This window comes from Prionailurus viverrinus, chromosome C1 (assembly GCF_022837055.1).
Source record: "Prionailurus viverrinus isolate Anna chromosome C1, UM_Priviv_1.0, whole genome shotgun sequence".
Taxonomy (NCBI): Eukaryota; Metazoa; Chordata; class Mammalia; order Carnivora; family Felidae; genus Prionailurus; species Prionailurus viverrinus.
The window spans coordinates 129,163,933-129,182,226 of record NC_062568.1 but is presented as its reverse complement, the minus strand read 5'-3'; the positions used below and the strand labels follow the sequence as shown (position 1 = coordinate 129,182,226).

Sequence of the window (18,294 nt, the reverse complement as noted above, 5' to 3'; positions counted from 1 at the left end):
TGTCGCTATACTTAAACTAAGCATTAAACAAGAGAAAAGTAGGTAAAAGCACGTATCAGGTTAATTCTTTGATATCAGTTTTCAGCAGAGTCACAAACTGAACAAGCTCCTGAAGGAATGCAGTTGTATGCAAGGCAATGGATTTGGAAAATATCTTGTTAATACCGGGAAGGAAAATAGTGCATTTCTTATGTCTGTTCTGGGAAAGAATCAAAGCAAGAAATAAACTACTTTCCTTAAATGACCCAGCTTTTTTTTTTTAATTTTATAAGATCCTGTATTTGGCAGTAACCTGTAAATCTGTGGCACAGTCATTTATGATTAGCTATAATTTGTGACAGAATTTTTTAACAACTTAGAAATCCACATTCCAATTTCTCAGCATTTTCTGCCACTGAAGTTAGCTGTCAGGAAGAAATGAGTACTTTTTAAAAATCGATGCAAAATCAAGGTAGGTAGGAGGATATTATTCTTTGCTCTTCCAATTCCCATAGCATAAATAATAATGTTAACCCAAATTTAGAATTTTTATTAAATGGATACAATGTCTCAGTTCCACCCAGAAAGGATTCAATACGTTGAAACATTTTCTCAGCCAATAGTAAGGAACCAGAAGTCCAGAAGTCCACCAATAAGGCTGGCACTCTTCCATAAGATGATGCTTTTGAAATGTCTAACTTCTAATTAGTACACTTTCCTTTCGTCAGAAAACTTTGGTTTGGATCATTGTTTGTTTTGTTTTGTTCTTTTTTTTTTTTTTTTTTGTCGTTAAGCTCAGCCACTATTTCAGCTGTCAGGCTTTAAGGGACAGGAACTGGGCCCTGTTCTGTTGTTTTTGGCATGGGCTTTGTGCATTACAGCTGTTGTCTAAAGGTTACTTTATTACACTGTGTGAGTTGTGTGGGCACAGGCTCAGCCTTTGCTTCTACCTCCTAATTTACTAAACTATATCATGTAGCCAATGAAATACACAAGTAGCTCCTTGTGTATTTTCCTTTTTTGAATTGTAGCACACCCTTCTTTCAGCCCTTATTACCTCCAGTGCCCCTTATAACACCCACTGAAGCAGTACATGTTCTAAAGATATGACTGTACACAATTATTCAGGAAGACTAGGAATTTTCACTGAGGGCTCCGAATGCAAATAGAGGCATAATGCCTTACAAGCAGACAAGAGAGTAAGTAGTTCCTGAATGTATTGGTGTGTCCTTTTTCTGATGATTAAAACACACACACACACACACACACACACACACACACACTCCTACTTTTTAATTACTCCATTTGGCCTGAACATATCCCATTATAAGGAATTAAGCAAATCTCCAAAGTAAGATTACAAAGTAATTCTTTCTTCTTATTTCTTTATTTTGAGAGACAGAGACAGAGTACAAGAGCTGGGGAGGGGCAGAAAGAGGGGGATAGAGAGAATCCCCTGCACCATCAGTGCAGAGCACAATGCAGGGCTCAAACCTACAAACTGAGAGATCATGACCTGAGCCAAAAACAAGGGTCAGATGCTTAACTGACGGAGCCACCCAGGTGCCCCAAGATCACAAAGTAATTCTACCTTGGAAGTAATTTGTTTACATGAAGTTGTAGGGGGGAAAACGGGAAAAAACAGTTCATGGGAATAAATTCACACTAGCCTCCACCTTACCAAGCTAAACCCAGTCACATTTGTCACAACCTAGAGGGGAAAATGGAACAGTGGTGTGTCCATGGAAACAACACATCCACTCATCTGCCTCCTAGAAGCCCTGGAAGATGCCAGCTTGATCCACCCTTGCCTTACCAGGAAGCCACCTCAGAGCTTCCCCATCCTCCAGGAAAATGAAAACATACAGCATCCAGAGAATTTGCTAGGGCTGTTTCACTTTTGGAAGTACTTAAAATCTTCCAAATCTCTGACCTAAACTGAAGCTCAAACACAGTCTTCTCATTTTAACTGTTTTCCTCCTATTTCCTTACACTGAAACAATGTTTGTATACTTCAGGAACAAAATCATAAGACTATTCCAGGGTATGCAAACACAGCAACTCACAGACTTTGTGAGAAAAGAAAAAAAAACTTTTTATTACATTTTTTTAACGTTTATTTATTTTTGAGAGAGAGAGAGAGAGCAGGGGAGGGGCAGAGAGGGAGGGAGACACAGAATCTGAAGCAGGTTCCAGGGTCCCAACTGTTAGCACAGAGCCTGAAGCAGGGCTTGAACCCATGAACCACGAGATCATGACCTGAGCCCATGTAGGATGTTTAACCAGCAGAGCCACCCAGGCACCCCGCAAAAAACTTTTTTACACTCTCTGATCTATTTGATTTTTATATTAAAATTTGTTCCTCCATTTCCTGGCTGTGAAATGAGATGATCTTCACTGTTTTATTTATTCCACCTGGTTTGGGGTGTCTAAGAAGTCATTATTTCTACTATAGGGAGTTGAAAAAACAAATTTATATGCCTATAACTTGACAGAACCAAGGGCCAGTCTTCTTGTTTCTCTAAAAAAAAAAAAACCAGATTAAACACAGTAGATAGATGGAATGTGGCATGTAGGCTCTCAGACTGAAAACTCATTTACTGTAATAGTGCCATTCATTTCTCACATCAGTATACTGAATTTAGATTGTGAGAAGTCTTCTCAAAGACTTAGAGAATAAAGAAAAATGATGAAAGTACACAGAAACGATTGTTAAAGGACAGTATATCAGTTCAGGTATACCAAATATGGATTCTATTTTGCACACTGTCACATTTTTCCTTCATTACTTTCTCCATGTACCAACTCTTCCTTTACTGAATTAATGGTAGAAGTATCTCTTAGCCAAAGAGTTCAGTTTTCAGCTACAACTCAAAAATAGGACTACTTCAAATTGATTAGGTATTACTTTGATTGATAGGTCTCTTGAGGCTCTTTTCAAGTTAGTACATATTTTAACAATGAGCTGATTTTCATACATAAAGCTATTGAAATAGACTAGTAATTTGAAATTCACTTTTAATATTGCTGGGATGGGGGCACCTGGGTGGCTTAGTCGGTTGAGCATCTGACTCTTGATTTCCACTCAGGTCATGATCCCAGATCTCAGGGTCATAGAATTGAGCCCCACTCAGGCTCCTCTTGGGATTCCTTCCTCTCTCTCTCTCTCTCTCTCTCTCTCTCTCTCTCTCTCTCTCTCTCCCTCAAAAATAAAAAAAGTAAAAATTAAAAAAAATATGCTGGAATGGACGACACCAATATCTCCAGCATTCTCAGGAAGAGTGGGATGAAGGACTGACTGTTATCCCCCACACAGCTCCTCTCTGGAAGGAAACTTGGCCCACAGTGAAACCAGTGAAAAGACCCAGGTGAACTTCCCACAGAAACAGAAAGATCCCCTTACGATTAGTAATATGCTCTTGACATCCTCCTCTGCGAGGAACGCATTCTCTTATCTCCATTCCTACTATGACCTTAGAAAATTCTGTTCCTAAATAACATGGGGACACTCCGACTGGAAAACTCCTAGCTGTTAAACTGGCTAGAGATCATAAAAATAGCACTGTTTGGGGGCTGACCCCTGAAGAATTCGGAGAACTAGAATCAATCAATCTTTTGGAGAACAGACCTCAATGGGAGAAAGGGAGTAAGAATAAAGCTCACATTTTTTTCCTCATCAAGGCTTATCTTCAACTGCTAGGAATGTGGGCGATCAGCTCATTCTCTCATTCCTTGATTCAATTAATGGTTATTGAGCACCTACTGTGTGCCACGCCTTAGGCATTTAAATGAAAGGAAGTGAAATAAGGGAACTAGGAGTGAGTTGCAGATCGCAGGGGCACTAGCACATGGGCCTCATGGAGAGGGTGACATTTAAGCACAGGTGTGAAGGAGGTGATCTCTGTCAAAATTTAGACAACAGGAATAATCACAACAAGCACCTGCCTAGGATTGACTCCATTTGGAAGGGAGCCATGAAAAGTCCTGACACTGGAATTTGAGCAACAGTGCCAGATTTGCCGGCCAAAGCTGCTCGTGACGCAAAATAATAAGGAGCTCTCACATTTCCCCAGGTCCACTCCCTATTTCTTTCCACTCCCAAAGCATTTTTTCTGGACTTGTAAACATAGGAATTTGGGAGGCAGAAAATTTTTTGCATAAAACAGAAATCTACCCAATACAAAGACCAATATTAAAACAATAACAAACACAGGTCCTGGCAGGTTCTAGTTGTTTCTCTAGTGTGTGTGGCCCGCCAGTGGACGCTGCCCCTCATTTTGTTTCCTTTTTGTCAATATCTGGGACCTTCTAGCAGTTAATAAGACAGTTAATGGCCTCAAAGCGGGACCTGCTACATAATTTGTGGGGCCAGTACACAGTGAAAATCTGGGGACCCTTGTTCAAAAAGCATTCAAAATATCCAGATGGTGTCAGCACAGTGTTAAATGAAGTGCTGGGCCCTTCCCAGCATGGTGCCAAGTATGTCTGGACAGGTCACTTGCCCAAGAAACCAGCCTCCTGGGCCAGCCATACACATTTTTTTCCCTCTTCATTCTGTCAGGGAGAGTGGAAATGAGAGCAAGCAGCCCGGATCTTTGCTGAAGGTATACCTTCCTGTGTGTTGGGATCACTGAACTATTTAGAGTTCTAAGGACTTTCTAAAATAATAATGGCTAAAATACATTGTGCCAAAGTATCTCATGGTTAAAACAAAGTTACAGGAAGAACTTCTAATTTGTCATGATCATCTAAAGACATTCACCTAACAATGGTACGTGGAAATGGAAGAATCTCCTAAATAAAGAAGTCCTGTGCTAGAATATTCAAACAACAACAACAACAACAACAAAACCCTGCACAATTTTCCACAGTGCCATACTGAAATTGCATGTTTCTTCCAGAGAGGGAAAGGTTTCTTCAAACAAAATGTGCTGTGCCATATTTCTTTGCCAAACATAATAGCCCACCCACAAAGGAGAGCATGTGATGAGGTATAATAACTTTGATAGTTATTAAGGAAACTGCTTATTGATAACAGGGTGAGGTTTTTCCAGTGTGCTACAGAATGATAATGCTACCTTGCAAAGACCTCTACTGACAAGGATCCCCGAGAACTTTCTTAATATTACTGGATGGTAAAAAACAAAAGCTGCTTCTTTAGAAAACTGTGATCAATAAAAAACAGAGGCTAAGTAAGCACTGAAGTCTAACTAGACCGGAAACAAGTGCAGCATAGTTCTGGCTGAAAGTCAAACAGGGTTTCTACTTCCTCATCTCCAGTCTCAAACTACCTAGTTTCTTTTAAAATAAAGTCCAAATATTTTCACTTATTTCAATGACACTGGTGCCTTTTGGGAAGAAAGTCCCTGAAAAGTTACTCCCTCAACAAGTTCCCTCATCAGGAACCCTGTAGGATGTCTACTTTCTTAAGACACCATAGGAGCAGGTTAAGTAAGATCTGTACTTCGCAAGTTGTTTGGGGTTTTTTTGGTTTTTTTGTTTGTTTTTGTTTTTGTTTGTTTGTTTGTTTGTTTTTTCATAAACTCCAGTGACAGAGTGGACTCAGTCAAGCCATTAGAGACATAGAACCAGGTTATTCTCTGAAGCTCTGAATGGAAATCAAAACTGGTTCCTGTCCTAAGCACCAAGTTTTCAAAGTATAATTGCACCTATGATTGATAGAGGGGATGCAACATATTAAAATGAGCTACAACTGTTACTCAGAATCAACCTACACTCACAGATCTAGAACATAGAGCACATCTCATAAGTGAAAGAATTCCAAGATTAGTAACAATAATAACAGCGCCTATTCTTACACAGTGCTTAGGCTTTACAAGAAATAAAAATAAAGCTTTCATATCTATATCTCATTTGTCCAAACATCCTAGGAGTATTTGCAAAAGCAGGTGTCATCATCCCCATTTTGTAGGCGGAAAACCTAAGACCATGAAGAGTTAAGGGATTAGTGAAATAGCACAACTTGAGTCCATTCTTCTGCTTGTCAGAGTCTTTGACCACAGCATCACAATTAATTCTAAGAAACATCAAAACCACAAACCTCACCCCATTTAGAACTTCCTCTGTGGTTCCCTCTCAATAGAGTTTGAAGGGGAGCAAAGAGAAGAGTCTATGGAGGTTCTGCTTCACTTAACCACATTTTTCACTTAACCACATTTCTAACCCTAAGCAGTCCTTCAGCCCTGACAGTCTCCTCTGCTTTCCTCAGTTCGCCGGGAGTACAGGCAGAAAAAATGTGATGTAATTTCAGATGCATTTGTAATTGATCAACAGGGCTGGGACAGCATCATTTCCCAGAGCATCCTGTACTCTAAGCCTTTGTTACCTTCTCCCCATCCCACTTCCATTACACCAGTCTCTTCCTTCCAGCCAGGAATTATTTTTTTATTTGTTTTTAAATTTTTTTACCATTTATTTATTATTGAGAGACAGAGCATGAGCATGCGAGGGGCAGAGAGAGGGGGAGACATAGAATCCAAAGCAGGTTTCAGGCTCTGAGCTGTCAGCACAGAGCCTGACCTGGGGCTTGAACTCACAAACCACAAAATCATGACCTGAGCCAAAGTCGGATACTTAACCTAAGCCACCCAGGCGCCCCTTTTTAATTTTTTAATGTTTATTCATTTTTGAGAGACAGAGACAGAGCATGAGCAGGGGAGGGGCAGAGAGAGAGGGAGACACAGAATCAGGCTCCAGGCTCTGAGCTGTCAGCACAGAGCCCGATGTGGGGCTCGAACCCCGAACTGTGAGATCATGACCTGAGCTGAAATCAAGAGTCAGCCGCTTAACCTACTGAGCCACCCAGGCCCCCCTCTAGCCAGGATTTCTTAAGGCAGGGACACCACTGCATCTCACACAGCTCCCCAGCACTGCGCTCAGCACTAACTGGAGCAAAACAAGCAACCATCGTGAATGAGTAAATGAATGAATGAACGCCATCAAGCTGAAAAAATGTTTTTTCACTGAAGACAACAACCAAGTTTACCATTGCCCTTTGATTATTGGGGGGGGGGGAGGGGGAAGGGGGCTTGATTTGTGTTTTTTGTTTATCCTTGTTTTGTCACTATTCATTAGAACAAACAAGAAAGGACAAAGGAATAAATGAGTAGACCACAAACTGAGTTCTATTTAGAGATCTGTCAGAATTTGTTGCCAGGCTAGGAAAGAAGGCTAAAGTTACTAAATAAAATGAGGTTTAGAAAATGTGTGCTTTTAATTCACCCCATAAGGAGTGGTGATAACCACATCCAATTCCCATGGATAACTTAAAAGTTAGGGTATTTCAGAACTGGATGCAGAGAGAAGCATAGAACCAGGAGAAAACCTAGAGATTTCTCATTGTAACAGAAGAAAACTCAGAGAATGTCCACATTCTCATCCTCGCTATGCCATGCTCCAAAGATGCTCACCCAGCTTCTCCTCAAACACCTCCAATATCAGGTGTATTAATACCTCCCCCAATACACTCTACCATTGGAGAAGAGCCCTCTGTGTTAAGAGTTGTGACATACTGTGCTAGAATCTAGTGTCCTTAAACTCTCATCCAATCCTCATGACTCCAGTCACTGAAGCCATATGGCTTCATTTTCTTGATTTCAATCATTGTTCATATCACAGGCTCATTCTAGACACTCTTTGAAATGTCAGTGTCACTCTTAAATTTGGTGTTCAGAGCTGAACAGAACACTCTGACCTGTGCAGAGTGCTTAGTGCTATGACATCACTTGTTTGGGGAATTGTATTTCTACTGACAAATTTTGGAAGTGATAAGGAGTGGTATAAAAAGCATCATTTTTGGAGTTCTAGAAAATTAGGTTCAATGCCAGTTCCAACACTAGACCAACCATGTGACTTGGGAAAATTAATAAGCCCTCTAGTCCTCAGCTTCAGTGTCTGCAAAGTTAAGAATAAGTACTAACTTAAAAGTTCAGTAGTCAGATATACAATGAATATACAAAAATCAATAGCTTTCTAAAAAACAAGAATTACTCAGAAATGTAATACAAGAAATATCCCATTCCTAATAGCTACAAAAACAAAAAAAACTGTTAAAAGCTGAAAATAGAGGCGCCTGGGTGGCTCAGTCAGTTAACCATCTGAATTTGGCTCAGGTCATGATCTCGCGGTTCATTGGCTCAAGCTCCACGCCGGGCTTCAAATTCTGTGTCTCCCTCTCTCTCTGCCCTTCCCCCACTCATGCCCTCTGTCTCTCACAAATAAATGAACATTAGAAAAAAAAAATTTTTAAGGAATTAGCTGAGTAAATATAGTACATAAATGTATATGTATGTATATACATATAAAAAATAATATATATGTATATATTATATATAATGGAATAATATGCAACCATTATAAACAATTTAGAAGACTTTAATGATATGGCACATCATTATGTTCATGATATATTGAAAAATAAGTCAGATTACTAAATATGTACAAAAACTCCAGTTTTATATGAGCTATAATATATTTTGCAGATATAAATCATATATAGCAATACTGGTCTCTAATTATCTCTGGATAATGATAATTAATATTAGAAGCAACGTTTAAAGTTCTATCAGAGTATATGGTTTTTTGTTTGTTTGGCTGGTTGGTTGGATGGGGAGTAAAGAGGGATAAGGAATTAGTTGGGTTTTCAATTTTGTTCCTGTTGGAAATTAACAAAATAACTCCAAAGTCCAACTGGAATAAAAAACTACTGCTACTAATTAAGACACCTTAGACAAGAGCAATAAAAAAAACTTACCCAATAAAATGTTAATTTACCTCATCAGCACATTATCTAAACTACGTAATATTAATACTAAAACCAATAATTAAAGAAACTATGCAGATAACCTAGAATCACACTTTAATGTACATGAAAAAATTAGTAAATGATGAAAGTCAGTAAATGATAAAATTAATAAATTTTTAAAAAGCAAATCAATAGAAAAGAAATTCTTTGATAAAGCTTCAGGTTAGCCAAAAATCTGGAGAAAAAAATTAGGTTCTTCCTAATTTACTTTAACCAAATTAATTCAGCTATTTTATTTTTTCAACGTTTTTTTATTTATTTTGGGACAGAGAGAGACAGAGCATGAACGGGGGAGGGGCAGAGAGAGAGGGAGACACAGAATCGGAAACAGGCTCCAGGCTCCGAGCCATCAGCCCAGAGCCTGACGCGGGGCTCGAACTCACGGACCGCGAGATCGTGACCTGGCTGAAGTTGGACGCTTAACCGACTGCGCCACCCAGGCGCCCCTAATTCAGCTATTTTAAAGAGGCTTTTTAAAAAATCTTTAGGAAACTGGAAGAAAATATGGACAAATAATTACTGCACCTCAGATGATAAAGATATCAAATACATCAAGGCAATAGAGAACAAAAACTTTTAGTACTTCTAAAAACACCATAAACAAAATTTAAAGACAAACAAGAAAATTATTTACAACTAACATGACAAACAAAAGTTGCTAACCCTAAGTCAAAGAGCTTTTACACATTGGTAAGTAAATAAATAATAGATTTCACAGAAAAATGGGTAGACATCATAAACAGGCAATTTAAAAAGTAATTAATACAAATGGCCAAGAAAATTATGAATAATATTTGACCACACTAATCTCAGAAATCTCATTAAGACATCAAAGTGAGATGCTATTTGCTCTATTCAAATTGCTAAAGGATCTTTTACTTGCAATATTCATAAAAGTAGTAAAAGGGTGAGGTGATGGATACTATTAGTAGAAATACAAGTTAAAACAACTTTTCATTGAAGTCTTTTTAGCTATTTGTATGAAGAATTTTTTCAATGTTTGTCTATTTTTGAGAGAGAGAGAGAGAGAGAGAGAGAGAGAGAGAGAGAGAGAGGGAGAGAGAGCATGCACACAAGTGCGAGGTGGAGAGGGGCAGAGAGAGAGGGGGACAGAGCATCAGAAGCAGGCTCTGTGCTGACAGCAGACAGCCTATGTGAGGCTTGAACTCAATAAGCCAGCCAGTCCCCTCTATATCAAGAATTTTTATAACATCCATACCCCTAGGTAACTAATTTTTAGGAACCTATCTTGAGGAAATAATCAGAGAAAAATGGTCCAAATTTTACGTACAAGGAACTACATCACACAACTACTTATAATACCAAAAGATTCAAAAAAGCCTAAGGGGCAGAAACAAAGGAGGATGATTAAGCAACTTGTGATATTCTGAATAAAATTTAATATCTTTATTAATAAAATTTAATTTCATGAGAAATGATCATGACCCAATATTAGGTGCAAAAGGTGGAACACAAATCTGTGTGTGTGGGCCCCCTCGTGTGGTTTGCACATGCGTGTTTGTGTAAGGGTGTGCATCTGTGGTTTGAGTATACCGAGGAAAGAATGGAATAAAATGCCCCAAAATGTCAATGGTAGTTCATTCTAAAGCAGTGGGAGTTATGGGGTTTTTTTTATATTTTTCTTTAAAGTTGTCTGGATTTTTTTAAATATTCTACAATTAACATATTCTATAAAGTTCCAGTTTACATTTATTAATAATAAAATTAATCATTAATTTGGGTCCAACATTCCTAACAGACAAGATCTTTTGAAATCTTGATTTGGTCATCTTTTATTTTATTGACTCCTAAAACTAGCTGTTCACTAAAGCCAGCTGGAACAGTTTCTACCAATAAATCTTCCAGCCCACCCCTACCTCACCCTTAAAATTCTGATTTGGAAAGTTATCTCAATATGTTTATGTTCATTGGATGTAATTTTAGTTTTCTCTCTTCTTATAAGGCATTGTTTTAAAAAAATGTTAAGACAATTAGTTTCAATGGTCTATTTTTTTCTTTTTGCATTTACAAAACTTTCCAAAAGAATAAAATAAGAAAAGGGGGCCTGGGTGACTCAGTCAGTTAAGCTTCTGACTCTTGATTTCGACTCAGGTCATAATCTCACTCATAGGATCAAGTACCCAGTTGGGTTCTGTGCTGATAGTGCAGAGTCTGCTTGGGATTCTCTCTCTCCCTCTCTCTCTACCCCCTCCCTGCTTGCTTTCCCTAGTCTCTCAAAATAAATAACGTTAAAAAAAAAAAAAAGAAGAAGAATAAAGTAAGAAACCTTGTCCAAAGCTACACTAAAACACAGATATACTGAATTCCCATGATCCAGATGTCTTCATTCCTCAATTTCTTCACCTACCTAATGCAGATAAACGTGGTCCCTACTTCAAAGAAATTTGGAAGAAGATTAAATAGATACATTTATGTGCTTTAAGTAGTTCCTGACACATATAAAGTTATCAGTAAATGTTAGCTATTTTTGCAACCACCACAATCTTCATCATCTGCAGATCTTGAAAAAATAAGCAAAAGAAATAAAGTTAGTTTTAAATGCTTTGTTTTTAGTAATCGAATGTCATCTCTTAGGCATTGCTTGTCTAAATACAACACGTTTAATAATTCATTCTACAACTTTGCCAGGGATTAACCAGTAAGTTCACCAGTCTTTAAATATTCATAATTGCCTTTTGTCCCTCTTCAAAAACTTGGGGCACTTGCCATTTTCAGTCTTCAGGTACCTCTTCACTCGAGATTCCAGGATTACTTGACAATATTTTTCTGTCGTGCCTATAAATTTTTCTCCTCCCTGAGGTGAAACCCATCAGAGTCTGAGCAGCTCTGTCTTGGTGCTCTATTTCCTCTTGTGCTTCAATTTTCCTTCAAACTTATTTGTTCTATCCTTTCCAGGGTTAATATTATTCTCCTTAATCAAAAATATGGAGGGGCGCCTGGGTGGCTCAGTCGGTTGAGCCTCCGACTTCAGCTCAGGTCACGATCTTGCCGTCCGTGGGTTCGAGCCCTCCATCAGGCTCTGTGCAGACAGCTCAGAGCCTGGAGCCTGCTTCGGATTCTGTGTCTCCCTCTCTCTCTGACCCTCCCCCGTTCATGCTCTGTCTCTCTCTGTCTCAAAAATAAATAAACGTTAAAAAAAAATTTTTTTTTAAATATGGAAGCAAAATAGAAACAGAATGGTTCTATTTTCATCACGTTGCTATTACACTATGTATCTCAGCAGTTGTCCAATGACTGACTTTAGCTTTTTGCTCTGAACATAACTTAAATGTATATAATTATTTATACACCCATGCTTTTTGTGCCCTCAATGTTTTTCACATGCTTCTCACCTTCACATCACCTCAGATTTTTTTCCACCTTATTTACACTATTACAAATAGGTGCTACCTGCTTATCTTCATTCTCGGTTTCATGAGCCCATGGAGAGTTCACAGTGATATCAAACTATTTGGTTTAGGTTTGTGTATAGTAACGCTCTTTTCTTCATACCTGAGATCATTTGTAATTGTGTAGCCATGTTTCTACTTGTAAATTTCCCAGGCTTCCTGGTCTATCTTCCCTCTTGAAATGTGTGCACGTTTTTCAAAAAAATTTTTAAAGAATTTTTAAAGAATTTAAAAAATATAGTTTCACTCAAATCTAGGAAACCTCTCACTATGCTAAGGATTCTTCTCTAGGAATATTGTGCTAGCAACATCCCTTTCTTTCAAGATTACCATTATTTGCACCTCACCAAGAAGTTCTGCATTGTTGGAAGTAGTTAAATCCAAATAAGCAGCTTCTATTATGATTCTTTTGAAACCTTAAGCAATTAAAATGTCAATAAAGCTAGTCATGAAATTATAAGATACTCAGCTTCTAGCAGAATGTATCTCAAACCATCTGACTCATTGAATTGACCCAATTCACCAACTTCTATTACAAATAATATGATTGACCCCGAAATAAAATTCCACCTGGATTTCTTTCCTTAAATGTAGGTGCTTCATGAAGTATCTGGCCTTAGCTCTCCTTCTCTTTTCATCAATATGTTTCCTGTCATGCTCTGACAGTCTTCTGACTTCAGCTATTCCTTCCAAAACTCCCGCATCTTTAGCTCTGACCCCTCATCTCTCTCCAACCAATGTTTCAACTGCCCACCAGACAACTCCACCTGGTTGACCCAAAGACACCCCAAACTTTTTAAAAGTTTTTTTACTTATTTTGAGAGAGAGAGAGAGAGAGATTGACAGAGCACACACATGCATGAGTAGGGTGGGGAAAGGGAGTGGCAGAGACAGAGAAGCCCAAGCAGGCTCCGTTCTGTAAGCATGGAGCCCAACATGGGGCTCAATCTCATGAACTGTGAGATCATGACGTGAGCCAAAATCAAGAATCAGACACTTAACTGAAGGGGCCACCCAGGCACCCCAAGACACCTCAAACTTGGTGTGAATCTACCATCTTCCCTACCCAACTCTTTCTTCCTTCTTCTGAGTTTCTTGTGTCTATTGGCAATCCTGCTCTACCTCGGCATAAAAGCCTCATAGGTAACTTCTGCTACCTCTTGCTCAAGCTTTCCTGGTCTCATGTATGAGTCATAGCCTAAATGACCATCCCCATTCAAGTGCTCCTCCTTCAACATCTACTACACAATTAGGCTATATTAAATTTCTTAAAACACGGTTTTAACTCTATTAATCCTCTCCCTCTGAACACTGCCATTGCTTTTTATCTCAATACATAAGTAAATACAAAACCCCTTGTCCTGCCATTCAGTTTTCTTCTGAGGACTTACCCTCACCCTGCTATCCCTATTTTATTTCCCACTAACTCATATGGCAACATAGATTCCAGAATTACCGTTCTATATAATGTTCCAATTTTCTACTTCTAGGCTTTTGCTCATATTAAGCCCTTAACCCGAATGCCCTTCCTCCCCACTCCCCTGGTCCCCACCAACTATCCAACATACTCTACTCAAATGCTACATCAAAGCCTCTTAACCATATTATCTAGAAGCAACTGCTCCCTGTCTCCCCTCAACTCCCACAGAACCTCCCTTATGCCTCAGGAATGACATCTGTCACTTTATTTCTTAGACTATATAGTTACTTGAATTAATGATTTTCTTTATTTATGAGAATGTAAGTTTCTTGACAAAAGCATCTGCTTCTGAATAATTTTTAAATATTGCACAACTTCTAATGTCACCTTAAACACAGCATTTGTACATCAGTACTGCAGTATTAGATAAATTAACCATTAAGTAACTCAGGATCGGGGCACCTGGGTGGCTCAGTCGATTGAGCATCCGACTTTGGCTCAGGTCATGATCTCACAGTCTGGCAGTTTGAGCCCCGCGTCGGGCTCTGTGCTGACAGCTCAGAGCCTAGAGCCTGTTTCAGATTCTGTGTCTCCCCCTCTCTCTGACCCTCCCCCGTTCATGTTCTGTCTCTCTCTGTCTCAAAAATATAAATAAATAAATAAATAAATAAATAAATAAATAAATAAATATAAATAAATAACTCAGGATCAATCATGCCTTCTTTACAGATTCAGGCATTTTTAGAATATTAGCTCCTTGTTAATCAATAATATCTCTAAAATACCCTCCTAAGTATCGTGCTTACGGTGAATACGGTAATATCATTGAATCATAGATGGTCACAGTAGCTTTCTATTTGCACAAGATAAATACATTTTCAAAATAATCAAGAGGTAGCTTTATACAGAATTAGAATTTGTGGGTGTCAACTGCTAAAATATTCTAAGTCAGATAGCTAAAAATCTACACAACTGTTCATTAAACAGAAGTCCTCCTTAGTTGAACATTAAAGAAGTAAACATCAATATAAGTTACTCATAAGAGTTAACATTAGTAAGTATCTGATGTGCCAGGTAACAAAAGGTGTCTATAGAGACGTTCAAGCTACTGGCAAAATTTTTGGGAGCAGATGGCATTTCACACCTATTTGTTCCATGATAATATGGGAAGGAATTAGCAGGCTCTGGTAACTTTCAGTACACTAGCAATAGAGGTAGGTATACAACTTAGTGTTGCCTTATAGTTTATTTTGGCTTTATAAAATTAACTTATTGCCATCTTATTTTTGAGTAATTCCTATAGGTCCCCGTGAAATTTTGCAAAAGGATAATTTGCTGTTGAATATCTTATGAGGAAAAAGTGCTTCTATCTTAAAAGAGAACCATGCCTATAACATTATAAACTTATCTTCTTAATTACCTAGACTGGCATAAGGGAGGCATCACATTACCTCCGAGAGACAAAACATTGGTATTCCTTAGCAACCCTGTGTAAGCCTTGTGTTGCCAAAACACTTCAGACATCCTGCCTCCCTCTACCCACAGCTTTCCCTTATTACTAACCCCAAGATGAAACCAGCCCAAACTGGCTATCAACAGGGGTGGGGAAGACTTGCTGGCTTCAGCAGTCACTGTCTCTTATACATTCTTCTCTATGGGCCACCAGTGGTGAGAGGTGGATGATTACACACCCACACTAAAAAGGGTACCAAAAATGGGCTCCCTCCTTTCCCTCCCTCACTCCTGTTGCTGGCTATGCTGGCACTACCTCTAGGCCACAGTTCTTCATGATAGAGGGGACAATGAAGGAAGTTGTGAGAAGCTGGACTAATTTCTCACTCAGGAAAATGGTGTCATGAATTGGCTAAGAGTGTGGAGGCCGAACTAACTCAAATTGCGTGGGTTCAAATCCTGGCTCCACCACTTATGAGTTCTGAGAGCTTGGATAAGTTAATTAATTAGTAAAACTTACATTTCCTCTTCCAAAATAAAAATCGTCACGATATCTTTGTTATTATGATGATTTGATGAAATAGTTCCTTTAAAATACTTACCAAATGTTTGGCATAATACATTTAAAACATTACTAATCTTTGCTCAGCTACAGCCTCTAGATACAGTGGAGAATTGACTCACAGGTTATCAGAGTTTTTGTTCCTAAAGATCAGATTGATCCAAAGCAGTGATACTGGAGACCGACACTTGTTGCCTAGCTAATTTTTTTTTTTTCACAAGAGCTGCTCATGAAATTTACAAAGTGAAACTGGTGAAGTCATATATTCTTCTAACACACAAAGAAAAACATGACATAAAGTTGGAGAGCAACATGTTGTTTTTCTTCAACAAATGTACCTGAACTTATACATCAAAAAAAAAAAGAGTTTTTATCTTCAAAGGAGTCACATCAGGAAGCCATGCACTTATTTCAACAATGCTGCCAAGTGTTTTTGGAACACTTCCTTCTAAATTACCTTCTGAGCCTGCTTCAAATTCTTTTAGTTGTCTTCATTGGCAACAAGTTATTATCCTTTGGGAGTTTTCAATTTTGAAAGCAGATTTAAAACCCACTCTTATAAAATAGAGGATAATGTCACTTCTGGTCAAAAAAAAAAAAATAAGGAAATAACTGCCTTTTTGCATAGCTTGTAAAATGCCTAAAACAATTCCAGAGAGGGAATCTCGAAAACATTTCAGGCTAATGGAAGCATTATCAGAATTAATGTGCTACTTTCTGTGATTAACAGAAAGTGATTAAGTGGTACTTACTTAAGTTTTTAAGACAAATACTTACAGAGCACTATGTGTCAAGAACTGTCCTACGAACGTTTACATACATTTAATGCTCATATCTTATGAGGGAGTTTCTCTTATCCCCATTTTTCAGATGAGGTAATTGAGGCACAGAGGAGTTAAGGACTTTGTCCAAGGATACAGAGCTAGTAAATGGCAGAGCCAGAAATCAAACTCAGGCTAGTTAGTATATACGCTATATTTTCTAAAAAGTACCTCTGGGCATTAACAGTTATGCTTTCTGGGTTTTTTGAGGTAATGCAATTTAAACTTGGTGAAAGATACAGTATCTCCCCCGTGAATTTTGTGTAACCCTGACTAAAAGCCCTCTTACTGTTTATAAGCATTATCTGAACCCTTTTTTCTCTATCTTCACATAGCAAATTATACAGGGAGGAAACACTCCACTCTCTAGCTTCCTAGTTTTCTAATGCTCTGTAGGCCAGCTATCCTGTTTTCCCACAGAAGCAAACCTTTTACCCAGCAGTTTCTTCAGCCCTGTGCCAGGAACAGTCTCTCTCCTCACAGAGTTTCCTCATGTCTATTTCAAAACTCCCTCCTTAAAATTCACTTTTCCCGTTGCATCACTCAGTAGCTCAATCTTGCTACGTTAATGGGGAATATGTATTTTAAGGGGATGGGAGGGTAGTGGGGAAGGAAAGACATTAAAATATTTTCAAGTTCTCTTTTTTTTTCATAAGCAGCTTATATCGTTTTCCATCAGCAAAATGCTTTGAATGTCTCACTTTGCCCTCCTTCACTTTGAAATCTGAGTTTCCAAAGCGGCTTCCTACTAATGCCAAGAGCATACGCCTGGCCAGCCATTCAGTAATGACGACAACCCCAAGGAAACATATTTAAGCAAACTGAAAAAATAGATTATGCTGGAACTTCTTTTATTTCAGGATAAAAGAAAAATACAGGAAGAAATCTCACAGAAGCGTCTGAAAATAGAGGAAGAAAAATTAAAGCACCAGCATTTGAAGGTAATTTGTTATTTTAATTTCATTTCAATGATTTTGTATTCAAATATTCTAATGGCATTCAAATTTCTGTAGTAAAGATGCTTTAGGAAGGAAAAGAAAATCAGCATAGTTCTACTAACACCCTAATAACCATAGGGCAGGACAAGGATCTAGAAAATCTGCATATGAGATTAATACCTTCTGGTAAACTTGCGGAAAGTTGAAAGCATGCTTTTATTACTTTATCCCTTATTACTGAATTTCCTCATTTTCTTGGCTAACCTTGAGAATCCAGCCTTGATAATTTGGCCCTGAATACAGTCTTGCTTAACATCCCTAGGGATAGAACCAGCTAGGAAGTCCCTTTTGGAATCAATGAAAGGCCAGCCTTTCCCCAGGGGGTACACAGCAGACACTGTCTGGCAGGGTCAAGGATGCTTGGATTTAAAAGCTCAGTGCAATGAATCCAATTTTGTTTGAGTATGGCTTCGGGGTTTTGTTTTATTTTGTTTTGTTCTGTTTTGACAAAACATGAGATCATCACCAGAAATAAATCTCCATTTTTAAAATCAGACTTTACATCTTCCACGGGTGTGGTCATGTTGTAATTAAAGCACATTGAGTTTCAACATTTTATTACGTAGCTTAGTCACAGGATGCAACCAAATGACAAACAGGAGCTCCTTGTGAACAGGTCCAAGCAGGAAGCTACTTAGCTGGCAGGGCTGCTATCAATAGATTTAATGAATCCCTCAATGAAACAATGCCGCACACTTGTGGAATCTACACACTTAAGGTAAACTTGCCGAATTCAGCTAACTCCATCTTTCTGATGGGTCAGGTAACCACCTCTGAAAAGAAACATAATTTAAGATTCCAATTAGCCTCAGTTCTCTGGATTCTGTT

General features: G+C 38.4%; 1 protein-coding gene and 1 long non-coding RNA gene across 4 annotated transcripts in view; one reads left to right on the top strand and one right to left on the bottom strand.

Annotated features, from left to right (window-relative positions):
* PALMD (palmdelphin) overlaps nt 1-18,294 on the top strand; it is a 75,783-nt gene that overhangs the window by 1,448 nt on the left and 56,041 nt on the right. For both annotated transcript variants that reach the window (XR_007154553.1, XM_047869440.1), the window contains exon 2: nt 17,329-17,409. Coding sequence is in view for 1 of the 2 variants with exons in the window: in XM_047869440.1 (XP_047725396.1) it covers nt 17,329-17,409 (81 nt within the window). In the remaining variant the exon portion in view is untranslated. The remainder of the gene's footprint in view (nt 1-17,328; nt 17,410-18,294) is intronic.
* The window catches only part of LOC125172030 (uncharacterized), a 41,489-nt gene continuing 41,201 nt past the window's right edge, over nt 18,007-18,294 (bottom strand). For both annotated transcript variants that reach the window (XR_007154558.1, XR_007154557.1), the window contains exon 3: nt 18,007-18,239. This is a non-coding gene — a long non-coding RNA (uncharacterized LOC125172030). The remainder of the gene's footprint in view (nt 18,240-18,294) is intronic.